This window comes from Ambystoma mexicanum, chromosome 9 (genome assembly GCF_040938575.1).
Source record: "Ambystoma mexicanum isolate Mex_15411 chromosome 9, UKY_AmexF1_1, whole genome shotgun sequence".
Lineage (NCBI taxonomy): Eukaryota > Metazoa > Chordata > Amphibia > Caudata > Ambystomatidae > Ambystoma > Ambystoma mexicanum.
The window spans coordinates 1442376552-1442399767 of NC_090931.1; the positions used below are offsets into that span (position 1 = coordinate 1442376552).

The 23216-nt window shown below is 47.7% G+C and overlaps 1 protein-coding gene across 2 annotated transcripts in view; it reads right to left on the bottom strand.

Annotated features, from left to right (window-relative positions):
* Positions 1-23216, bottom strand: part of CFAP65 (cilia and flagella associated protein 65) — an 825303-nt gene that overhangs the window by 459555 nt on the left and 342532 nt on the right. For both annotated transcript variants that reach the window (XM_069616861.1, XM_069616860.1), the window contains exon 15: positions 16140-16292. In XM_069616861.1, coding sequence (XP_069472962.1) covers positions 16140-16292 — 153 coding nt within the window. The remainder of the gene's footprint in view (positions 1-16139; positions 16293-23216) is intronic.

Below are 23216 nucleotides of genomic sequence, written 5' to 3' on the forward strand. Positions count from 1 at the left end.
CTAAGTCACTGGATGTTATAAGTAGGACGCACAACGCCCGTAGCCTCAGTTGTAGTTTTTTCCCCAGAACGTGTGGCACCAATCTTCTGCCAGTATGACCACAGAAAGCCTTGCGGAAACGTAAGCTGCAATCGCATAAGAAATTCTGTAGCGTGGAAGGCAGGGAGGGAGCGATGTGGAATACGTCGTCGGACCATCCCATCGAAAGAACGTTACCAGTTAAGTGAGTAACTTGTTCTTCGAGGGGATTGGGTCCTCCGACGTATTCCATATCTATGACAGACTCCCAAAGCAGTACCAACGTAAGGAGGTGGGAAAAATAATTTAGAATATACTAATTTAGAATGCCCAATCAAATTGCAGAGTAAAGGACCGCCTTGCCAAAGGCCAGATCCTGCCCATGGATAGAATCTAGGGAGTAGTGACCTACAAAAGGATGGACCGAAGCCCAAGTGGCTGCTTCACAGATGTTACGAATAGGAACACCCCTCTTCAGGGCAGTAAAGGCATCCATTCCCCTGGTCGAATGGGCCCGTAAGCCTACTGGAGTGTCCTTACCCGCCAGGCGGTAACATTCAGAAATTGCCAATATAATCCATCTAGACAAAGTCTGCTTAGTCACAGCTTGTCCCAAACGCCTTCCAGCGTAACCAATAAAGAGCTGATCATCCACTCTGACCCAGGACATGCGTGAAATGTAGAAACTTAAAGCCCTCCTAGGATCTAACCTATGGAGCCTCTCCTCGCCCTTACCAGGATGCGGAGGAGGATAAATGCCGGAAGAATTACCTTCTGGCTCAAATGAAAATCCAACACATCTTTCAGAAGAAAAGAAGGATGAACTCTAAAGACACCCCTGTCCTTATGAAACACAGTGAAGGGTGGCTTAACAGACAGTGCCTGTAACTCACTCACTCTGCAAACAGAAGTGACTGCAACTAAAAACACAGTTTTCAGGGTTAACATTCTCAACGGACAAGAATGTAAACGCTCAAATGGAGCACCCATTAGAAACTTGAGAACAAGGTTAAAATCCCACCCGGGCACCTGGAAAGGTGACGGAGGGAACACATTAATGAGCCCTTTCAGAAACTGAGAAATTAAAGGGATTTTAAAATAAGAACACTCCTCAGACGAGCGCTTAAATATGGACAGTGCCGCCAGGTAACCTTTAAAGGTACCCACTTGCAATCCCTTGTGGGCTAAAGAAAGCAAAAAAACCAGAACCACAGGAATGTCACATGAAAAAGGATCCACATTCTTAAACCTGCACCAGTCACAGAACTTTCTCTAACTGCAACGGTACAGGGACTTTGTTGCCGGCCGTCTGGCCGAAAGCAACACCTCCATCACGTCTTCAGGGTGGTCCCAATCCTTATACCTCAACCTTTCAGAAGCCAAGCATGAAGGTTGAGGGATCTGATCTCTGGATGGAGAACCTGACCCCCCTCCCATGAGAGCAGATCGTCTCGGTAGGGAAGACTACGTGGAGGACAGATGGACAAGTCGAGAAGGTCCGGGTACCACGTCCTCCAGGCCTATGCCGGAGCAATGAGGATCATCCGGGAACCGAACCTCTGTAACCTACGCAGCACTTGCGGGATGACGGGGACTGGAGGAAACGCGTACAGCACTGGGAAGGACCACTCCACCACGAACGCGTCTCCCAAGGCTCCTCTTGGAGGAAATTCCTGCGAGCAGAACCTTTCGCACTTCCGGTTGACACTGGAGGCGAAGAGATCCACTTGTGGGGTCCCCCACAGGGCGAAGATCTCCAGGAGATCTCCAGGAGAATCTCCTGAGCCAACTCCCACTCATGAGAGATTGAGCTCTGCCTGCTCAGAGCGTCCGCCTCTCATTTTCTTCTCCGGCCATATGAACTGCCGAGATCGAAATTTCCTGCTGGATGGCCCAGAACCAGAGCTGCATCGCCTCCCTGCACAGAGGAAGTGACCCTGCCCCCCCCCTCCCCTTTTTGTTGAGGTAGTGCATGGCCACTGTGTTGTCCGTCAGAATCAGGACATTCTTCACTCGCACAGTCGGCAGAAAAGCCTTCAGGGCAAGCCTGACGGCCCTCAGCTCCAACAGATTGACATGGAGTCTGGACTCCGACGGAGACCAACGACCGCTGACTGTCAGCTCGTTGGCATGAGCTCCCCATCCCGTGATGGATGCGTCCGTCACGATTGTCATCTCCGGCCAGGGCAGCCAAAATTGAGCCCCCCTCAACAGATTGCCCACCACAGAAGGTCCTGGGCAACCGAGAGCGGCACCTGAACAGGCTCTGACAACCTGCCGGAGGACTGGGACATTGAAGCTTGGAGGCCCATTGCAGAGATCTCATCCGCAACCTGGCCTCTGGCACCAGAAGAATGCAGGACGCCATGAGGCTGAGCAACCTCAAGAACTTGAACGCCGGGAGCGTCTGGGCAAGTTGAAACTTGTGCACCATCTGTTGAATGTGAAAAGCCCTTACCTGGGGAGGGAAACACTGCCCTAGGGATGTGTCGAGCACCGCTCCGATGTACTGGAGCCGCTGTGTTGGTGTCAAGTGGGACTTCTTTAAGTTGAGGGAGAAGCCCAGCTTGTGAAGGAAGACAGATGATCCAGGACTTGCTCGGGAGAGCGCACCCTGATTAACCAATCGTCCAGGTAGGGGTAGACGTGAATGCCCCCTTTCCTGAGATGCGCTGCCACAACCACCATGAGCTTGGTGAAGACCCTCGGGGTGGAGGTCAATCCGAACGGCAGGACCCGAAACTGAAAGTGCGATTCGCCAACCGCGAACCTCAGGTACTTCTTGTGCTTTGGATGGATCGGCACATGAAAATAAGCGTTTTTGAGGTCGAGAGACACCAACCAGTCCTGAAGTTGAAGGGCCTGGAGGACTTGAGAAAGAGTAACCATCTTGAACTTGTCCTTCCTGAGGAGCTTGTTCAAACCGCGCAAGTCCATGATGGGTCTCAATCCTCCGTCTTTCTTCGCAATCAAAAAATAAGGGGTATACCATCCCTTGCTCCTCTCCGCTACAGGCACCAGTTCTATGGCGCCTTTCTCCAGCAGGGATTGAATTTCCTGTGCAAGGAGCGGATCCAGACTCTTCAAAGAGAGGTTCCCTGGTGGATTGTCATGAGGCCTCTGCCGGAAAGGAAGACAGTAGCCGTGGGCTATGATCTACAGAACCCACACATCTGAAGTAATGGCACGCCATTCTACCAGATGCTGCACCAGCCTTCCCCCAACCGGAGAAGCATGTGCCTCATGACTGAGCTGAAGCGGCTGCGGCAGTGCCTGAGGGCAAAGAGGCAACTGCACGGGCGGCCTTGGCACCTTGAGTACCTTGTTTTCCACCTCTGGCACTCCTACGGTTGCCCCTTTGACTTGCAGCTCCTCTCGATTTACTAAAGGACGAGTAATATCGAAAGGAACCTCCCCTCCATTGCTGTCCCCTAGGACGAAAAGGTGGAGGTTGGCGAACTGCAGCGCCCAACGACTTTGCTGCAGCTTTGGAGGTCTGCAGCCTCTCAAGACTCTCGTCAGCCTTGCTGCCAAAAAGATGGTCACCATCAAAGGGCATGTTGAGGAGCCGGGATTGCACATCAGGAGCAAAACCTGACTTCCGCAACCACGCAAACCTGCGTATTACGGTGCTCGCCGCTATGGACCGGCTGACGCAATCAACCATGTCCAGACCCGACTGAATGGATTCACACATTGCATCCTTGGGTATACACGCATTTCACCGCGGTATTTTTCATCGTGTGTTTTTTCATAGCCATTTTTTGTTTTTTTTGGGAGGGGTTTAAAAAATTAAATATATGGTTGGGTTGTGGGTGTAAGGGAATAAAAAAAAAAAAAAAAAAAAAAGGGGGGGTAACCCCCCCTAAAAAAATAAAAAATAAAACAATGAGTTTTTCGAAGAAAAAAAAACGGCGATGAAAAATACTGCAGCGAAATAACGTAGAACCCATCCTTGCCATCCTGTACGACAGCAAGGAAACCATCCCGTTCCTCCCCTTCGGGAATATGATCAGCCGCTAGGGAAATACAGTTCCACAGAGTGTGCGTGAAACGAGACAAGGCACAAACGGAGTTGGCCGCCTGAAGCGCCATACCCCCAGAAGAAAATACCTTCTTCGCCTAGCCATCAAAACGTTTGTCGTCCCTATCAGGAGGGATGGTAGGGTACGATGCCTGCTTTGCTGGGGCCGTAGCCGCCTGCACCACCAAACTCTCCGGAGTGGGGTGCGTGGTCAAGTAGCAGGGGTCACCACTGGCTGGACGATATTTCCTCGGCAAGGACTTGCTCACTGCCAGGAGACTCTCCGGAGCAGTCCAAGTCGCAGCCACCCTTCTCTGCAAGGCCATATGGAATGGCAGCACTGGGTCAGTTGGAGGAGCTTGGTCCAGGATATCAGTCAGGTCATCCTGCTGAAAATCCCCAAGGGGGGCAGACCACCCCAGGTAATCTGTGACCCTCGACATCAGGCACCGATAAGAGGAGTCGGCATGCGTGCCAGGCTCAGGCCTACCAAATTCCACCTCCGGAGAGGTGTCGAGCCCACTGGCGTCATGCAATGACTGGCGCAGGTCCTCAAGCTGGCTATGACCAGAAACAATGTCATCAGGGACCTCTGCAGGAACCACACCTTCCTCAGACCCCTCATCCACCTCAGAAATATAATCCAGAGGCTGGAAAGAGGGAACCGAAAAAGGAACAAAGACATGTTTTGCTTTAGCCAGTGCCTTTCTAGGGGGTTCCCCCGTACCACGAGGGATCCCCGACAAAGCCACCTCGAAATGCGTTGATGGAATCGGCGCAAAGCGGCGCCGACAGCTTCGACGGCGTCGACACAGGCCTCGAGGGCGGAGCCCCGAGCGTGTCTCTCGACAGCCTGGGCGCCTATGGCTTTGACGACTTCCTCAGAGGCGGGGCCTCGAGAAAGTCCGTCAATGACCTCGGTGCCGCCGGCGTCGATGTCTTCCTTGAAGACTTCACAGGTTTACGCGGTCTCAAGGGCGTCGAGGACCGAGACCTGGAACGGGCATGTCTAGAGCGACCATCCTTTTCCGACCGGGACCTCGAAGGCGCCCGGTGGTCTCGACGACTGCTTGAGCCCGAAGGCATACGGGCGGTGTCTCTAGCACGGCCACGACCAGCGTCCTCAGACGGCGCGGATGGACCTGAGCCCTGCGATTGAAAAATCGCCAACATCTCCTTTCGGAAGGAATCCCATTCCTCAGGAGTGGAATGCTTGTTGGGACAAGCAACCCACCGACGGGCGGAGTCCTCAGTAGAGGACGGGGAAGGCGACCTGTGACAGCGCTTCCTGGAATGCCTCAAAGAGGTCGAGGAATGGCGGGACCGACTCCCAGACCGAGAACCCCCAGACTCACGACGACGATGTGGAGAGTCGCCCCTCGAATCATCCGTCAAAAGACGGGTGGAACGCGACTTCCGAGATTGGCCACCTTACTGACCGACCGCTTCTTCTTATGCTCCCGTAAGGCCTTCAATGTGAGCAATTGGCAGTCGACACAGTCGTCCGTATCATGGTCCTTCCCGAGACACCAGAGGCAAGCGTCATGCGTATCCGTCAGCGACATCTTGGACCCACACACCCGACACTTCTTAAACCCGGACCGCGGGGTGGAAGAAGCCGAAGACATCATGCTTACAAGTAACAACGAAGAAACAGGTTCGAAGAACCAAAAGAACAGGATTCAGTAGAATCGAGGCGCGCCGAGATCTCCGAAGTGAACACGTTCGCAGAAAAAATAGAACTGAGGCTACGGGCATCGTACGTCCTACTTATAACATCCGGTGATGTCGGCTCGACAGAGGTCCTTGAGGACAGCGTATCGACGTCATCGACGCAGGACGCAGAAAGATTTTCTGAAGCAGCACAGCTGTGGTGATTACTGTCATAGATATGGAATACGTCGGAGGACCCAATCCTCTCGAAAGTGGTTCCCAGGGTATGCCACCATAGTTACGTCTCTTCAGACCATCACACATAGTTCGAACCCAGAGTCCCTGCCATGGTCTCAGGATTCTGAAGGCTCTTTTGTCACCATAAAACAAGTTGTTGCAACATCCCCAACTCTGGGTTTGCCAGAATAAAGCAAGTTGCTTGTGTTATTTTCATTTAATTTCATAATGCTTTATTTCAACAAGAATGTCATGAAAACCAACAGTCATTTTATCTGATATATTAAAACAATAAAACAACCCATTAAAATTCACAAGGATAAATTGGGCTCAAACAACAGTAAGAAAAAATTAAAATAACAACCTTTATAACATAAAAGGAAGTAAATATCAATCAATCATTGGTACATCTTGACAGCTTTGCCAATACATCTATCCCTTTTTGGCTCTTAGCTTCCACGCCCACACAAGATATCTTCAGGTAGCATAAACTGCCAGGACATCACTGGAACTGGTGCAAGTATACATGGTTGTTGTGTTATTCTGTGATGAACGTGATGGTTTTGTCCAAGTGCTAACACAGTTACAAGGTGATAAGCATCAGCCTGTGTCATACCACATTTTTGTATTGCATCCAGTAGCGGCTGCACTCCCGGCCTGTCTGCGGGCTGTTGCTGCTGCAGCTCTGATAGAAAAAAATATTCACTGGTACAAGGTCACCCTATCACAATCTCAGTACCCCAATCAGTGTTAGCCTTACTGCTTAAGGGAAAGACAGAACACTTGTCTAATTCCAATCTTACCAAATATTAAAAGTTGCTTATTTCTGCTGCAAATGTTACTATGAGTCGCTGCTGTTTTGAACCCTGCCTCCTTGTTGCTAAACCCACAGGACGGGGAGCCGCATGACTATTTTGGTTGAAGAAACTCTTCATATAGCCCCACACTGATTTACTAGACATCCCACTGTAGAACCCCCAACATGATACTCTACATGGAAGGCTTATGTCTTTGTAACTCAGGGACAGGAGAACTTGTCTCAGGTTAATCTGTATGTATCCCCCATGCCATTCTCAAACCTGCATGCTCTATTGCTCCCAGTTGCCCTGACTATAGCCAAGTTCAGAGGACATGACGCTTCACAGTAGTTTACTACCCAAGGCAATACCCGAGTGGATAATGCAGCTAGCACGGCGGCCAAAAACGCGCCACTGGCACCCAATGAAACTCTTGTTTGTGTTACAGTCTAAAAGTCACAGATTGCCTCTCTTTCCAGCCTGGCCGTGTTACAAGACCAAGCTTCTGAAGAGGAAAAGATGAACTGGAATCAGCGTTTTTTTTAAAGTTGAAAGAGCATTCACTTCGGTGTTAGCTGTCTGGTTTCCGTATCTGTCCCGAGTGGCCGACAACATTGCCCACTCAGGTAAAAATGCAATGAACGCAAATGTGAACCGGGCTTGGGTTGCCACCGGCTTTGCGTCAGTGGTACAGGCTTATTGCAAATGTTGGCCCATTTGTATGGCTCACAATGGAGGACAAGCGGTGAAGACGAAGCTCTTTGTATGTCCAGAAGCAGAGGGCCCCTTCCTAAACATGCAGACAGATTTCATAAAGCTCCCCACATGCCAGCAGTTCAGCTATTGTTTGGTCGTTATCAAAGTGTTCTCCAGCTGGATGGAACCATACCCCTGCCAAAAGGCAGATGCTGTTATGGTTGCAAAGACATTTTTTTGCAGAGCTTACACCCTGGTTTGTGCTCCCAATCGTCATAGATAGTGACTGAGGTACCCACTACACTGGTCAGATTACGACCCCAAGTTAAGCAGCGCAGTAGGATGCTGAAATGGCGATCTAAACTCAGGGTGTCCAACGTGTGTTAAGAAACATGCCTAAAATGGCCAAAGGCAATGCCCAAAGCACTATTTGCCATGCATGCATGGTCTGTCTGCACAGGAGATCCTTACAGAGCACCCTATGTGCATGAGAACTGCTCCCCAGCAGTGCCACGTTTCCTGAATTTGCACCTAGAAGATGGGACGTACTTAAATATTGTTGCACATTAGTCAAGACTGTTCATTCTCTTCATGCACAGGTCTGAGCTGCCCTACCTGAACTGGCGACTACCCCCTGTCATCCGCTACAGCGAGGGGATTGGCTCCTCGTGAAGGTTCACCAGGGAAAGTCTGTTCTCCAGCCCAGGTGGCGTGGACCACATCAGGTGTTGCTGATCACAGACTGCCGTGAAGTGTTCAGGTCTGACTTCCTGGATACATGCAGCCCAATGCCGCAAGATCTGCCTCCACTTTGCCTGATCTGCAGCTACCGAGAAACAGCCTAACGGTGCCCACAGTCACCTCCAACAATGACCCAGCATCCGAGTCAGCGCTGCCAGTGCCAGTACAACCCAATACAGCAGGACATCCATGTGCAATGACGGAAGCGGATTCCACTACTCTGAGTGCACCTGTACATACAAGTGCTGAACCAGGACCCCCAGCGTCACAGCCTGTTCACGCTGGTGGGGTCTCTACAGGAGCTGTTGTTCAGGCTCCATCAGGCAACCCAAGCACCACAGGGAACATTACCAATCCACCTTTCCCTCCTTGGATACCACCTCCAGCGGTTGACTCTACTGGGCCTTACCACACAGGTCCGAGAAGGTAAGCCTTGCAGTCCTGCAGAGGGCCACCACAGGGTCAGTGATCAAGAAAATACCAGCAGGCATACCCATACACATCTGGACCTGACCACTGGATGACAGTGAATCTTCCCTGGCAAATATTGGAAGCTGCCTCAACAGTTATGCCAGTACCTGCTGGATTTTGACCCGGTTTTCACCGCTTGGTTATTCCCTTTGTCCTGATCACCGTGAGTTTGGGTCTCTGGTATTAAGGATATTTTTAGTTTTAACTTTTTAGGATCAGTTACAAACCGCATGAACATTTGCCCAGCACAGCCAAGAGCCTGACCCCTGGATAGAACTCTTAACATTGACATCTGTCCGGTCGTGGAACTGCAGGCAGTCATGCCCGGAACTGAAAAGACTTGCTGGACTACAGCACATGAAAACTTCTTCCCCTGGACTGAACTCGACTGAACTCGATTCCCCTTCCACAAACTCTTGACACCCCATCCCGGTTCACCCTGAAGCCTAATGACCAGGCACAAATCCTGGGTGCACACCATGTCTGGTTACCCGACCACTGTTCTTTTTGTCATTAGCCGATTTGCTGTGGCGATTCCGGCTTTTAAAACTACATGTCATATAAATGATGGTCCATCTGCTCACCTTTGGGTTCACAGTGAGAACACTTACCTCTACCTCACCTGTCAGTAAGACTGCATTTTTAGCATCTCAGATTGTTGGGTATGTGCACACCTACCTCGTGATTTGTCCTTTAAGTTTCCCTTAGGCCCGATTCCCTTCAACTGGTGGGATGTCTTCCTGGATCTCAAGCTGTTTACTCGATCCTGAGGCCACAGAGCAATTCACATTTCCAGATGGGGTTTACGGGTCATCCAAATGTTCCCATCCCAGATAAATTATCCAGAAAACCTGCAGCACTTCACTCAGGCTCCTGCTTCCTATGCTACGTCAATGGGGGTACACAGTTAATGGGAAATATCAAGTGTCGATTTTAACCTTCAACCAATACCAGTATAATTGTCAATAATGTAAGCCTTGTTTTTGACCCTGAATTCACCTTCACCCAGTCTGTGTACATCACCTTCTACGGAATAGATTTCATCTGCAGGGACAAAGCTTAACCCTGGTTGCCCATTAATTGGGCAGGGAGTTGTTTTATGGGCTATGTTCTACCTGCCGTTGGGTATGTCCGCACCTGAATCCCCACTGAAAAAGAAGCACTGAATAGGAAGGGTTCATTTCTGGAATGGGTTACCTCATACCAGCCCTCGGGGTAAAGCTGAATCGGGACCGCCGGACCCGCATGTCATGACTTATTGTACATATTGCAAATACTACTGCATCCTCCAATAATTCTGCTGTCCTGTGGACAGGCAGCCATCCGGACGATGATCCTCCAGAACTGTATGGTGCTGTACACCCTCTTATCCTCACAAGGAGGGGTATGCACAATTATGAAGAGTGGATGCTGTACTTTTATACCAAGTTACACAAATAACATCACAGACATTGTCACTCATGAGTAGTACCATATGTAGTTTCCATGTCAGCCTTGATTCCTTGTGGATCTTCTAGTCCTGGGTAGGGAATATTCTAGGACCTCTGGGTGTGTCCATTGGACAGACCCTACTCATAATACTGGTCCTGATCCTGAGCTTATCCTGTCTGGTGATGAGTTTGAAATCCCTTTACTATCGTTCATGTGCCCGATGCCCAGAGATTACCCAGACAACTCAGTATTTTACTTTAATACTACTGAAGGAGTGCGTTGTAACGATCTGCCAGAATGTGATGTTTGTTCCCCGCAAGGATGCGATGGGTGAGACTGGAGTGAAGGTCTCATAGGAGGGAATTGTGGAGGAAAAACAGAGCATTTCAAATATAATGAGCTCTTCAGATACTCTGCTGTATTTGTGTTCATAATAAGTCCATACTAACTGCCATCTTTACCAGTGCCTTACTGCCATTGCTATGCCTGCCCTATGTTCTGTACGGCCTACTGCAGCAGTGCTTGCTTCCATAGTTTGTCTCTGATGTGTTTCCTGTTTGGCATATATTTATTTATATATATATTTATTTGTATATTTGTAAAGTGCTGAAAGCCCGCGGGCATCAGAGCGCTGACAAGGAGACAGGACAACGAATAGTGAAAAACAGGACACAGTGTGAATTGACAGATTTCACCGTGAACGATTTGGCCTGTTTCGCGGAGTTCATTGAAAAGTAATGTTTTCAATTTTTTCCGGAAGAGAGTGTAGTTGGACTCGAGCTTTAGTGAGGTAGGAAGTTCGTTCCATTTATTTATGCTTAGAGTCGGAAAGGCTTTACCGAGTCTGTGCTGCTTTTTTGTTGTGATGGTTTGCAGTTGGCCTCTATTAGAGGATCTGAGCAGCCTTGTCGGCGCATACCACTTGAAATGTCTCTTGAGGTATATATAAGCATATCTTAGAGAGACGCTTTTCTAGGCACAGAAGTAGTCATTTAGTAAGCAAGCCAGTGTGCCTCCAACCGTGTGGGAATCATAGAAGTAGCTTGCACAGCAGGAATAGCAATGTATCATAAAATGTCTTCCGCTGCCATCCAGATTGTTTCTTCCCAAGCTTCAGAATGTAGCCTCTGCCTAACGCTTGCATGCAGAGACTGAGCATTCACCTGCAACATTGATGCTGGACGATCTCGTGCCATGTCTGAACCTCCCTTACCACTAAAATGCATGTGTGCTCTCCTGTATAAAAGCTCTGTACCTGGAGGGAGGGGGGGGATTGCTGTGACGAGTCTTGCTCTGTCGTTGGGTTGCTGTTGTCCTGTATATGCTGGCTTCTCTGACTGCTATTAAAGACATTTACCAATCCAACGGGAAGTCTGTGGTTGATTTTCCACAACATGTGGGATTGGTTTCATTGGTGCATGCCCCAAGTGGGGTAGTTATTGAGTTGGGCTTGGACCCAAGAGAAGTAAGGTTGTGGTTCTAAATTATAGTCCATGAAATGAATGTGTAGTGATATCCAATTAGGTTATTGTTAAGATCATGAAATGCAATATGATTAGGAAAGCTCACACAAGTATATATGTGTAATAATGTCCAACAAGGTTGTTGTTGTGTTCTTTTGTAAATAAAGTATCTTGTTTTGTATACACTAAGGCTGAATATTACTTCCCTGTGTGTGGTGGTGTTTTGCATACGCTTTGTTGGAGTGAAATATTGTGTATCCGATGTATGTTCTACGTTTCTCTTCCCTAATCTGTGCATTAAGAAAGCATTGACCAGTAAATTGCTACACTGCGAGTATAATATGGTTGTATGGCTTGTTCAGATTACTATAAAATGCAATGTGTGGGAGCATCCAGGTGACCCTTTATTCAATGTGTTGTACTAGCTATAATGATCTCCGCGTTAGGATGATTGAGCGATCTGCTTTCTGATATTCTGGCTCAGCACATACATGTTTCTATTATCGCATCATCTAATATGCTATGTGACAAGGTCTTCTTACAGGCCAGTGAGGGCTAGGGGAGGGGAGGAAAAGTGAGGGGAGGGAGTCCACCCCAAAAATGTCCTGGTGGTCGCGCAAGTCCACACACACCCCCCGCACCCGAAACACCGGCCACGCGAGAAAGCGGTGCAGTTAAGTCTCCAGAAATCTACACACCATTCAGGAAAATAGGCTATATTAATGAGTATCCCACCAGCTCACCAGAGATATTTAGGATTGGAAAGGCCCATCAGAAGGCCTTATGGAACAGGGACTCCCAATTCCTCAGGAACCTTCCACTCTCCTTGCCAGAGATACTTCCAGAAAATGGGGCGGGGCTTACAAGCCCTTTTTAAAGCCTCCCTAAACAGCCCCCTGCCACTCCCCCTTCACACAAGCAAATGATTGGACAGGGTGAGTGGCCAATCCTGGGAGGGTGTGGGTTATTTAAGAAGGTGTTAAGGGAGATGTAAATTATAACGAGGGGAATAGCAAGAGGTGGGGAAGTAGAGAGAGAGGAAGGAGAGAAAAGGAACCAAGGGAGAGGTATAGTTGGAAATACAAGTGGCAGTAACCAATAAGAGTGGGAAAGGAAGTAAGATCGAAAGGTGGAGGGAGAGATTGGGGGGACAGTAACGTGGTGGGAGGAGAATTAAGGGATCAGTACCAATAAAAAGGGGTTAGGTGTGAGAGTTTGTGAAAGGAGTATGTGTGACGATAGGAGAGGGAATGTTTGAAGTTCCCTAGCCATCGACCTAGGGAAAACACCTGTAGTTATAGTTTGAAGAGAGACAGAGTTACCGATCGGTAGTGACTAATAGCCTGGTAGGGGCATCTGGGGCTGGGAGGTGGGTCCCATGCTTGGGCAAATTGAGATAGGAAAGGGACAGCCCAACCGCCAATAATCACCAGTCGCTTAGACCCCAAAGAATCAAGAACAGAAGCAGCCATTCTTACCTTTAAGTTTTCAAATAAACACCCTTGAAACGTTACTTTAGGAGTCAGTGTGGCTATTTGTGGCGCGCTGCCCTATCACAGCTAACTCCATTGGGGGTGGATGTCTACTGACATTGGGTCTTCTGGAAGGCAGCATATTTACCTCGCTGGGAGGATTGCAAGCCAACCTGTGACACGAAGCTCATCTTTTTGGCAACAGTCTCATCAAAACATGGGTTTTATGTATCGGTTTCCTCTACTTATTAGTTCAGTCTCATTCAGAAAACATTATGAACATGTGCTTCAAGTTCTAAGGTTCAATAGTTCTTATTTCAGTCTCTGTATCCACTGTACTGATGTGCTTTGACTGAAAGTTCTGGCACGCAGGTTCCCCCTTTTCAATGAATGTCTCTAAAAACCTTTCCTTCAAGCTCCAGCATGCAGAGCTTCTTTCAATCAGTCTCTCAACTGGCTCTAGGAGCTTCACCTTTGTGTTCCAGTCATCAGCGTTTCACTTCACTATCACTATCTGATGTATCTGAGTCAGGGATGACATGGAGCACGAACCAGGCTGACTCAGGTAAGTATAAACAGAAGATGCTTTATTCTTGCTTAGTTACATAGGCATAGTTCATGAAAGGTAGGAGAGTAAGTAACAAGCATCTGTCCTGGTTCCCAGTCTAACTCCGAGTCCCAACCGACACTCTGTGGAATCCCCAAGCCTCCCACACTCCAAGCTCCACCTCACCATTCCATGAGGCCCCTGCATACACTCAAGCAGTCAATACAATCATACCAGGATACCACAATATCACTTACCCACTTGCTTTTACCAGATTTTGACTCGGGCATCGCCTCTCTGTCCAATGACCTTTTTCTCGGATCATCCCCTCCACAATCGTGAGTGTCCGAAAACAGTGCTAGAGTTCTGGTTCCACTGAGCACCATCTCACTCCCAGTCAGGAAACCATCTGATGGGCTCCATGTGCTCTCAGTGCCGCATGTTCCTGTCTGTTCTGCCTATAAAGGGGTCCCATTCAGCTGGTACGATAGCTCAGCAGGTTGAGTGCTCACTGCTGCGATCTAGTTGAGATCTGCAGGTACAAGTCCCGGCAAAGCCAACTCAGCCTTTCATCTTTGCGAGGTCGATAAATGAGTACCAACGTCAGTTGGAATGACGATGTATGTAAATATATTCTATGTACAGTGCTTAGGTATAAGTGATATATAAATAATAAATCATTATCATTCTCCTGCCACCAGAGCGTGGTGCTGATCTCATCCTCACTGCTCTTTATGGGCTCAATGTCCACCATTGCCACCCTCTATACTACACAGAAGGCTTTCCTGGACTCATCGCCTGCATTGCCCTTTCATCAGGAACTCCCCTCTGGCAGGTTCCTCTATCGTTCGATTTCACAGTGTGCGGGTCACGTCCCATGTCTGTCGTCTATCCAGAAAGTCTCACAATTCCATTTTACTCTCGAAGTCACAGAGGGTAGTTCACTACATAATACATTTCCCAAAAACTTTCCACAGTGTAAAACCTACCCCTCGACCAGCTGGTTACATAGGCACAGTAGGACACATGTCATTTTATAACTAAAATAGCTTATTGTTGTTGTAGGAATCTTTCTAATTTGTTACACTACATACTTTTATTTTTGGATAAAGGATTCCTAAAAAGAATGATGGTCCTGATTCATGGAACATTTTCCTATGGGATTGCGCCATTATAAAACACTTCCATGAATCAGGCCCTATATTATTAATTAAAATTCTTGATAACATCATCTCCTTGATGACAGTTGCAAAGTACACTTCCTTGTTTGTTTATTTATTTGGTAATGCGCACCAAACCCGTGGGTAACCGGGCCCAGCAGAAAGATTACTTGAAGCTTAGTTACAACATGAGATCAGAACATTGCAGAAAACAGGACAGGTACACGAGGGTTACATACGGGTATGGTTGGTTACATAGATTCATGTGCGAATGGTACAGTAAGATAGGTACATTTATAGTACAGTAGAAAAGGTACTGTGTATGGTGTATGGTTAAGTGATCCAGGTGTCCAAGGGTCATACATCATTGCACCTCAGCCAGTTTAGGGAATTACGTCTAAAGCTGAGATAGGACTGATCAGTACTAAGGTTCAGAGGTAGTGCATTCCACTGTTGAGCAGCTTTCACAGGGAAGCTACCTCCTCCGGATTTGCTTAACTTAGCTACTCTGGTGGGGCGAGTCGAGGTTTTTCTAGTCATTCGCTCTATGAGATTTGGAGGAGCTTTGTTATTTAGGCATTTGAAGGTGAGTGATACGGTCTTGAGTAAGATCCTATCACTTATCTTCAGCAAATAGTGATTTCTTCTGAGGTTAGACATGTGCTCTCTAGTGTTGAGATTTAAGGCAGTTCTCAAGGCATTGTTTTGAAGTGTTTGTAATTTGTTAAGGGTAACCTGGCTATAGTGAAGCAGCCTTTTAGCAAGCCATTGTGGAGTAGGGAGACAGGGCCAGTGAGGTGGGGGCCCCTTCAAGGTTGGGATTGTATTACATATTTTGCAAAGAGCCATGACCATAAAATCAGTAGTTATGGCTGAGGTGGTATAATTCAACCCGCTGAGCTTGAAATGAGAATGGGTGGAATAGGCAAGTCATGTTGTATTGATCAGAGAGGCGGGAGGCAATTTTCATCAACTCAGTCAATCTGACAGGAGCATTACATCTCAAAGATCTCTTGTCCAGTATGGTGTCAGGTCCAACGCCTCCTTCACTGAAGACTGCACGGACTTGGTCACCACCATTTCTATCACACATACCAACATCATCTTCCTCGGCGACTTCAACATCCCTCTGTCACCCAGCCTGCAGCTACACAAGGGGGAAATATGAAAAGACACCTTTCCTACAGGCTGTGGCTGTGCCCCAAATGACCGGGGATTAGAGGTGCACTTTTTGCTTTGATTGGCATTCAACTTGCTGGGCTCAGGTTGGGATTCAAGCAGAGCCCACTCAGCCTTCCGAGGCTGATGCAATGAGTTACATTACATCAAGTACAGTAACATCTGTTATTTACAGCACTATGAAACGCTAGCAAGCAAAATAGGAACACCACGTTTGAGCTATGTTACTGATTTTAACTATACCACTTACTGAAATAGTACCAGTCGAGCCCTCTCCAAACAACTTCAGAAAATAGCGTGGTTTCTTTTCTGGTTCGGCTTCCTCCTCGGCACCCCAAGTAAAAACACTGGCTTTGGCAAAATACTGGATCTCTTCCCGCGGAACAAACCTCCAGGTTTGAGACTGAAATTACACAAATACAAAACAGGAATAAAACGTCTTAATATCTATACAGAATTAAAAATAAGCTAAACAATTTATCTTACTCTTATTTTGAAAAGAAATATTACCGGCGAAAGACCTAATTCTGCATTCTTTTAAATGATTCTTTTTAAAAAAAATGTTAGCAGTTACTTTTTGGTATCGACGTCATCACAAATGGCCTGATTCTAATATAATTTGAGATACACCAAAGGACATAACCTACAATGTGCACCTGCTGCAAATGTAAGAGCAGATTGAACCTACCTAGTCTCCTTTAACCAATCCAATAATGCTGAGCCTAAAAAATATTTAAGAATAATTTGCATCACGAGGGACAACAAATGTGTTGTAGTTTTTTTGCCCAGTGGCAGATGTGCATTTCCTTTAATTTATTTATTCATTTAATTGTTTTTTTTATAACGCGCCTAATACCTGAGTTTGGTTTCTAAGCGTGGATTCGGGATTCAAACCTCTTGCTCTGCGTGGTCTTGCTTCCAAGACCAGTGCGTTGCCCCTGTGCTATCCTGTGTTCACAAAAGGTTGGGCTGTCTGCTTCTGCCGAAACCAGGGACAATGAGCTTTTATTTTTATGTTGTCAAGAGCTTCATTTTGGGCTCTTTGGACAGTTATACAAGTGATCTGAGCAACCTTTATTAATTGTGTTACTGATTTGGTATTCTAGAGCGATGTAGAGACAAACATATCTACAGATTCTACCATTGCGTGTACATGGCATACATGTACATGGCATAGGGATGTGGAAATTGACCAGTCTACTAAGTGGATAGCAAACATTCCCTGCTGTGCATATCTTCCACATGCAAAGTAGTGCACTGCAAAATGATACACGCTGTATCAAATACTGTTGAGTGCGCTCTCCAGGAATCATGGGGGAGCGGAGGGTGCCCATAAAGTAAAACGGATTAAGGTCATAACCAGCCGTGAAGTCATTTTCTCATTTTCATACCCCAGTATTAATTAATATTCCTGGGCATTATATCCAAAGAAGATTAGCCTCACTCAAGAATTCCCCCATTGAGACTATCAGTGTTTGCAGTGGAGTAGTTCATTAAGGGACTAGCACAGAACATCTAAGGTTATGATAATAGAGTTGCTGGAAAATGTATTATTTAATTTACTACCTTTTTGTTTATGCTGAGAGTCTCCCAGCCAATCAGAAAGGCAGAATTCCTGGCACCATTATCTGACAGTGCCCCGAATGTCAGCCTCCCAGAGGCCAGCCGCCACAAATGTTCTCTGCGTCCCTACTCTTTGTCCCTTTCTACATCTGTCTCTCTGCTTGCTCTGCTGCTTCCCTCTTCTCCCTAGTGCTGCTGTGCCCTGACCCGCTCACCCCCTTAACTGCGCCCTGGACACTGGCACAGCTCTCCCATTTGTGCTGCCGCGCCATTTCGTGCAGCCGCCTGTCTTCTGCATGGTTCTGTGTTAATACAGTAATGCAGCGCAGCACTCCTGTTTAGTATCACTTTTCGTCAGCTCTTCCTCTTCATCCGCAGCCTCCATGGACCACAGACGTGGGTGGTAAAAAGACATACCATTCAAGGAGAGAAGGTGGTAATGACGTTTATTAGGTTCTTAGTCATCCTCAACGGCCCACACTTTGCTTGGGCCGTTAAGGTGGGTTTCTAGGCACTTATGGCCAGAATGGACCCCCCCCCCCCCACACCAAACCTAGAGGCACTAGGTTAACTAATTCATAAATAGTTTTCTGTACCTATTAACATAGTGCTCTCGATTTGTTTACCATGCAATAACCTGCACAATATTAATTATAAAAATACTTATTCTCTCTTAAATAATCTTCCATTTTTAATTGCACACCACACATATATAATCCTCCATCACAAGGAACAGGGAAATTCATATAGATCTTTTCATCATTTCCCTTGGAATACAATCTACCCACTGGCACTTAATGCATTTAGGGAGTTTATTCTTAAACAGTCTAGCGAGGGGTTCAACAGGAACAAACCTATAGTGTGCACACAGGGGGCAGATTCTCAAAAATGAGCACAAATGAATAAAGCACATTAAATATACTTGAGCATTTCAGGAGGGGCTGGACAGTGAAGCAAAGATGCGCTATCTGCCCTCTTGTATACATTCCTGACACTAATGTGGTTGCTGAGAACGTATTCCTCAAAGATGGGGCCCATCTCTGTGAAACGTTTGAAAAATAAAAAAAGCATCTGCACCCCTGTTTGAGGGATGGAAAATGCAAGTGTAACCACTGTGATTTAATCTGCGCTACAAAATAGAATGGGGGTAGATTAACAAAAAAGGGAGGAATACCGCCTCTTACCATCGGCTGCCTCACAACACTTGGAAAGAAAAACCGCAGCGTTTTCATACACAACCGCGTTGCGTTTCTGCCTAAATCTGCTTTCCCATTTGGGGCTCTAGGGCTCCCCGTGGGTGCCCTAGTGCCCTAGAGCTCCCCGTGGGGAGCCCTAGAGCCCCAAATGGGAAAGCAGATTTAGGCAGAAACACTGCAGCATTTAGCATTTCCCATTTGGTGCTCTCGGGCCCTCCGTGGGGAGCCCGAGAGCCCCAAATGGGAAATCAGCTGTAGGCAGAAACACAGCGGCATGCAAACACAACCGCGTGTGTTTCTGCCTGCCTTGGCTTTCATTTTGGGTCTCCGGTGCTCTCCTGGGGCAGCACCGGAGACCCAAAGTGAAAGCCACGGCAGGCAGAAACACACGCGGTTGTGTTTGAAAACGCTGCAGTTTTTCTTTCTGAGTTTCTCAGGCTCCTCCGAGCTCAAAATTTGCAAAAGCAAGTACATGGGTGCATCCATTTTGTGAAATGGATGCCCGCCTGTGCTGGCTTTTGCTTTTGTGGCACTAATGAAGGAAAAGCCAGCCAGCTGTAGTAAACAAAAGCTACCACTGGGTGGCTTTTCCATCTTTGGTGCTGTACGCGGAGGATGGGGACCGGAGACTACAGGCAGAAAAGCTGCAGCTGCATCTCGGTAAGTGCTATTTTTTAAATTTATAATAAAAATAAACACTCGCTGCATTTTTTCTCTAAGTTTTTCAGGCTAAAACCGCAGCTTTAAAAACGTTGTATTTATGTTTGCGGTCACTTTTGAAGCGACCGCCAACATGAATACAACGTTATTGTGTTTGAAAACAGTAAATTCAGTACAGGTGGGTCTGATTCTGGTGATTGTTTGATACTCACCAAATTGTATTCAGATCATAACCTTGCTCCACTCTCCCACAGCTGGCGTGTCGTGAGGGAGTGTCCTGTCTTCCAACTACTAGATCCCTCTGCTTGTCTCAATTGAACAACAGAGGGTTACAGTTGTAAGAATAATTCGTGGTCAACTGGGTTCCAGAGCCATAGCAGTCCGAGAACGCTACAGGGTATTGGTTTTGATTCATGACAGAATGACACACTCTGGCTCGAGTTCTCAGTACAATAAACAGTTCCAAAATGTGGATCGAGGCCAGTCTGGCCTTCCACATTAAAATCTCTCTTTCAGACCTTCAAATAATATTTCAACACAAAGTTCACGTAGGTCCCCATCTGTCGGCTCAGACGTCTTCAGCACAAAGTTCACATGGGTCCCCCCTCTGTTGGGCTCAGACCCCTTCAGCACAAAGTTCAACAAAACTTGCAAAGTGGCTCCCTTCCCCAACCTTATTATACTTCGGGTCTCCCTCAGCCAGGCTCAGACCACTTTCGGTTGTCGAAGACTTTCGAATGTGCGTGGTTTTCTTTTCAGACCTCCGCAGCACCACTTCAACTTCCACTCTCAAGATTCAACTTCCACTCTCCAATTCTCTAGGAGAATTTGCTTTATCATTACAAACAATGCCCTTTTCACAGAGACTTTCGAGTGAGCTACTTCTTTTTGCTGGACCACTACGTTACTCAGTATAGCTGATTCCACAGCTGTCTTTACTTCAAAGTTAATTCACAGGTCTGCCTTTCCTCATGTCTCATCCACACGTGTGCATCCTTCATTTGCGATATAATGTTGCTGCTTCAAACTTTATTTAACACACACCAGTGTCTCAGTTTGCTTGCCATCTCACCGGCTCTGTGCGTTTCTTTCTTTGTTTTACGATTTCCAATTCACAAGTCAAGGTTAGTAGCACAGGCTTGGCCTCACCTCCCCAACTCTGCCTTTCACCCGGGAGGATCACTGGCGTCCTTGAAACACAATGCAGTCTTCACTTGTGGCATCTGGCCTTCTCCATGTGTCTTTTGCGGTCTGTGGGAGGAAACAACCTCCAGTAGGCAACTCTTGGGTTTTTCGACCCGATGCTCACGTCCCTTGGTCCATCGCTCTGCTCCAGTAGGTTTGCCTTTGCCCCGGAAGTCCTGCTTGTACTCGTGTTCCGCCTTGCTCAGAGTGTATCTTTAGGTTCTGCCTTTTATCCATGTGAGGAGAGTTAATTGGTATCAGGGGTATGCACTTGAAGTCAAGTGTCTGACCCGATTAACGGGACATGTCCAGTATGATGTATAAGAGTTTTTCTTGTTAGTTTCAGTCACCCTCTTCCTCGCCCCAGTGTTTGTGTAAAAAGGGGGTCGAGGGGGGGGGGTTGGAACCTTGGATAATCTTACAAAATAGGATGGGGTGGATGCACAAAAAAGGGGACTACCTGGTCTCACCATCAGCTGCCTCACATCCACTCAGAGTAGGTCCTCTCTTTGGAGGAAGAGATGAATTGGAGGGAAAATGGCCATCTGTTGAAGGTCCGGGTACCACTTTCTCCTGGCCCAATCTGGAGCAATCAGGATCATGGTTTTCCCAAACTTCTTCAACCTCCTTAATACGTGAGGAATGACGGGGACTGGAGGAAATGCATGCAGCAGTGGAAACTCCCAGTCCACTACTGTAACACTCACCTGTTATCCACAGGGACGTCACTCAGCCTGTTCTGACCTCTTACGACCTTGAATCCTTCCCTGGAGTCTACTTGACTGGAGACTGGGACTTAAACATAGGACTGGTAGAGTTTAACTCCATATTGTCTCAGTGTGCTTGAACCCCTTCTTCCCCGGGGTCCAACTCTTCCCTTTGATCCACAGCTCACCTTGTTTTCTTGGAAAGTGTGCTCCCCGTCCTGCTTTCAGCGCAGGGGCGCGTTGATTGATGCAGGCTTGTTGCTGCCTAGTTACTTCACTGGCAAGAGTCCGACAGGTAAGTATAATGAGTCTTTTGAACAGTTCTCTAACTTCGTTCCTTTCCTTCCTTAGACGGATAGCGTCCGGGGATGGCGACGTGCTGTTGAGATGAGTAACGCTGAAGGTGAGTGAGCGCGATGCGTAATTCGACCCTTTCGTATTTGTATTGAACTGAGGTTTTTTTCTGTGTCTTTTAGGTGCCGCAAGGTTTTCAGCGTGGATGCCGGTTATGAAGAAGAAATGCGGTGAGTAAGCGTGGTATGTGGCACCTCTAGATGTTTCCATGCTAACCTGGAGTGCCTTTTCCCTCTTGCAGATGGATGAGAGAAGTTCCGGAGACAGAGTACCCCAAGAGCGGCTGGGATTCAGGTAAGCGTTTGAAGCTCGTACAGTCTTTAAAAATAAGCAAAGATTTGCTGAATGCTTACTAATGCCTTTTTTCTGTTCTTTTCCCTTTTCCTTAGGAAGCGGCGTGCTGGAATAGGAATGACACCACCAAGATGCCCGCAGAAAAGAAGAAGCAATGAATGATGGGCAGAAGCGCCGCAAGGTAAGGCTGTTCCTAATGGTGTTCTTGTTCTTGCAGGAGCTGAGCGCAGACGAAAGATGCAGGCCTACTGGAGACCGATCCGAACACGGCGAGTGTCACGCTGCAGGTGCAGAAAACACAAAGCATGTTTCTCAGCCTGCCCGTGGCTTAAATAGTCCCTGGGTATCCCAGGTGTCTCTGGGCTGAACCACACCCAAAAGACTAGACTGCACATGCAGTTCTGGGAACCGAAATATGTGGGGGCATGCATCTTGTCCCCATCAATGCACTACAAGTCCAATCCCCAATGTTATCCTATGGGAGTGAGTGAGTTTGGTGCCACAATCGCCAAGTCTGACTCCAAGTGGGTCTTTGGAAGGATGGAGAGGCCCTTGAGGGCCATGTAGGTGATTGTGGCCTGGCTCCAGCCTGACATCTTGGAGGACTGGGGACATGAGGGCAGGAATCATGACAACTATAAACACGTCCCCTAGAGCTCCTCTTTGGGGAGATTCCCTAGAGCCCTGGAGAAGAACAGCGTGCACTTCCTGTTGACACTGGTCACAAACAGATCCACTTGAGAGGTACCCAAAAGGACGAGGATCTCCGGAAGGGCTTCCACAGCCTGCTCAGAGCATCCACTGCCGTGTTTTCTTCTCCGGCTGGATGAACTGCCAGAAGAGTGATTCCTTCTCTCAGTGCCCAGAACCAGAGCTGCATTACCTCTATGCACAGGGGCAGCAACCCTACATCCCATCTCTTATCGAGGTAGTGCATGGCCATTGTTCTGTCTGTCATTCTCAGGCCCTTTTCCCCCGTATTGAGGTCAGCAAGGCCATCAGTGCTAGTTTGATTGCCCTCAGCTCTAAAAGGTTGATATGGAGTCTGGACTCCGACTGAGACCAGTGTCCACTTACTGAAAGATCTTTCATGTGCGCTCCCCATCCTGAGATGCAAGCGTTTGTCACAACTGTCATCCCTGGCCATGGTTGCCAAAATGGCCCTCCTCTCATCACATTCTCTCGGCTGACCCAACACAGGAGATCCTGAGCGTTCTTTATCGGGACCTGGAGAAGGTCAGTCATTCTGCCAGAGAAATGAGACCACTGGGATCAGAGAGCCCACTGAAGGGTTCTCGTTCTCAAGCGGGCTTCTGGCACCAGAAAAATGCAGGATGCCATGAGGCCGAGCAACGTTAGGAATTTGTA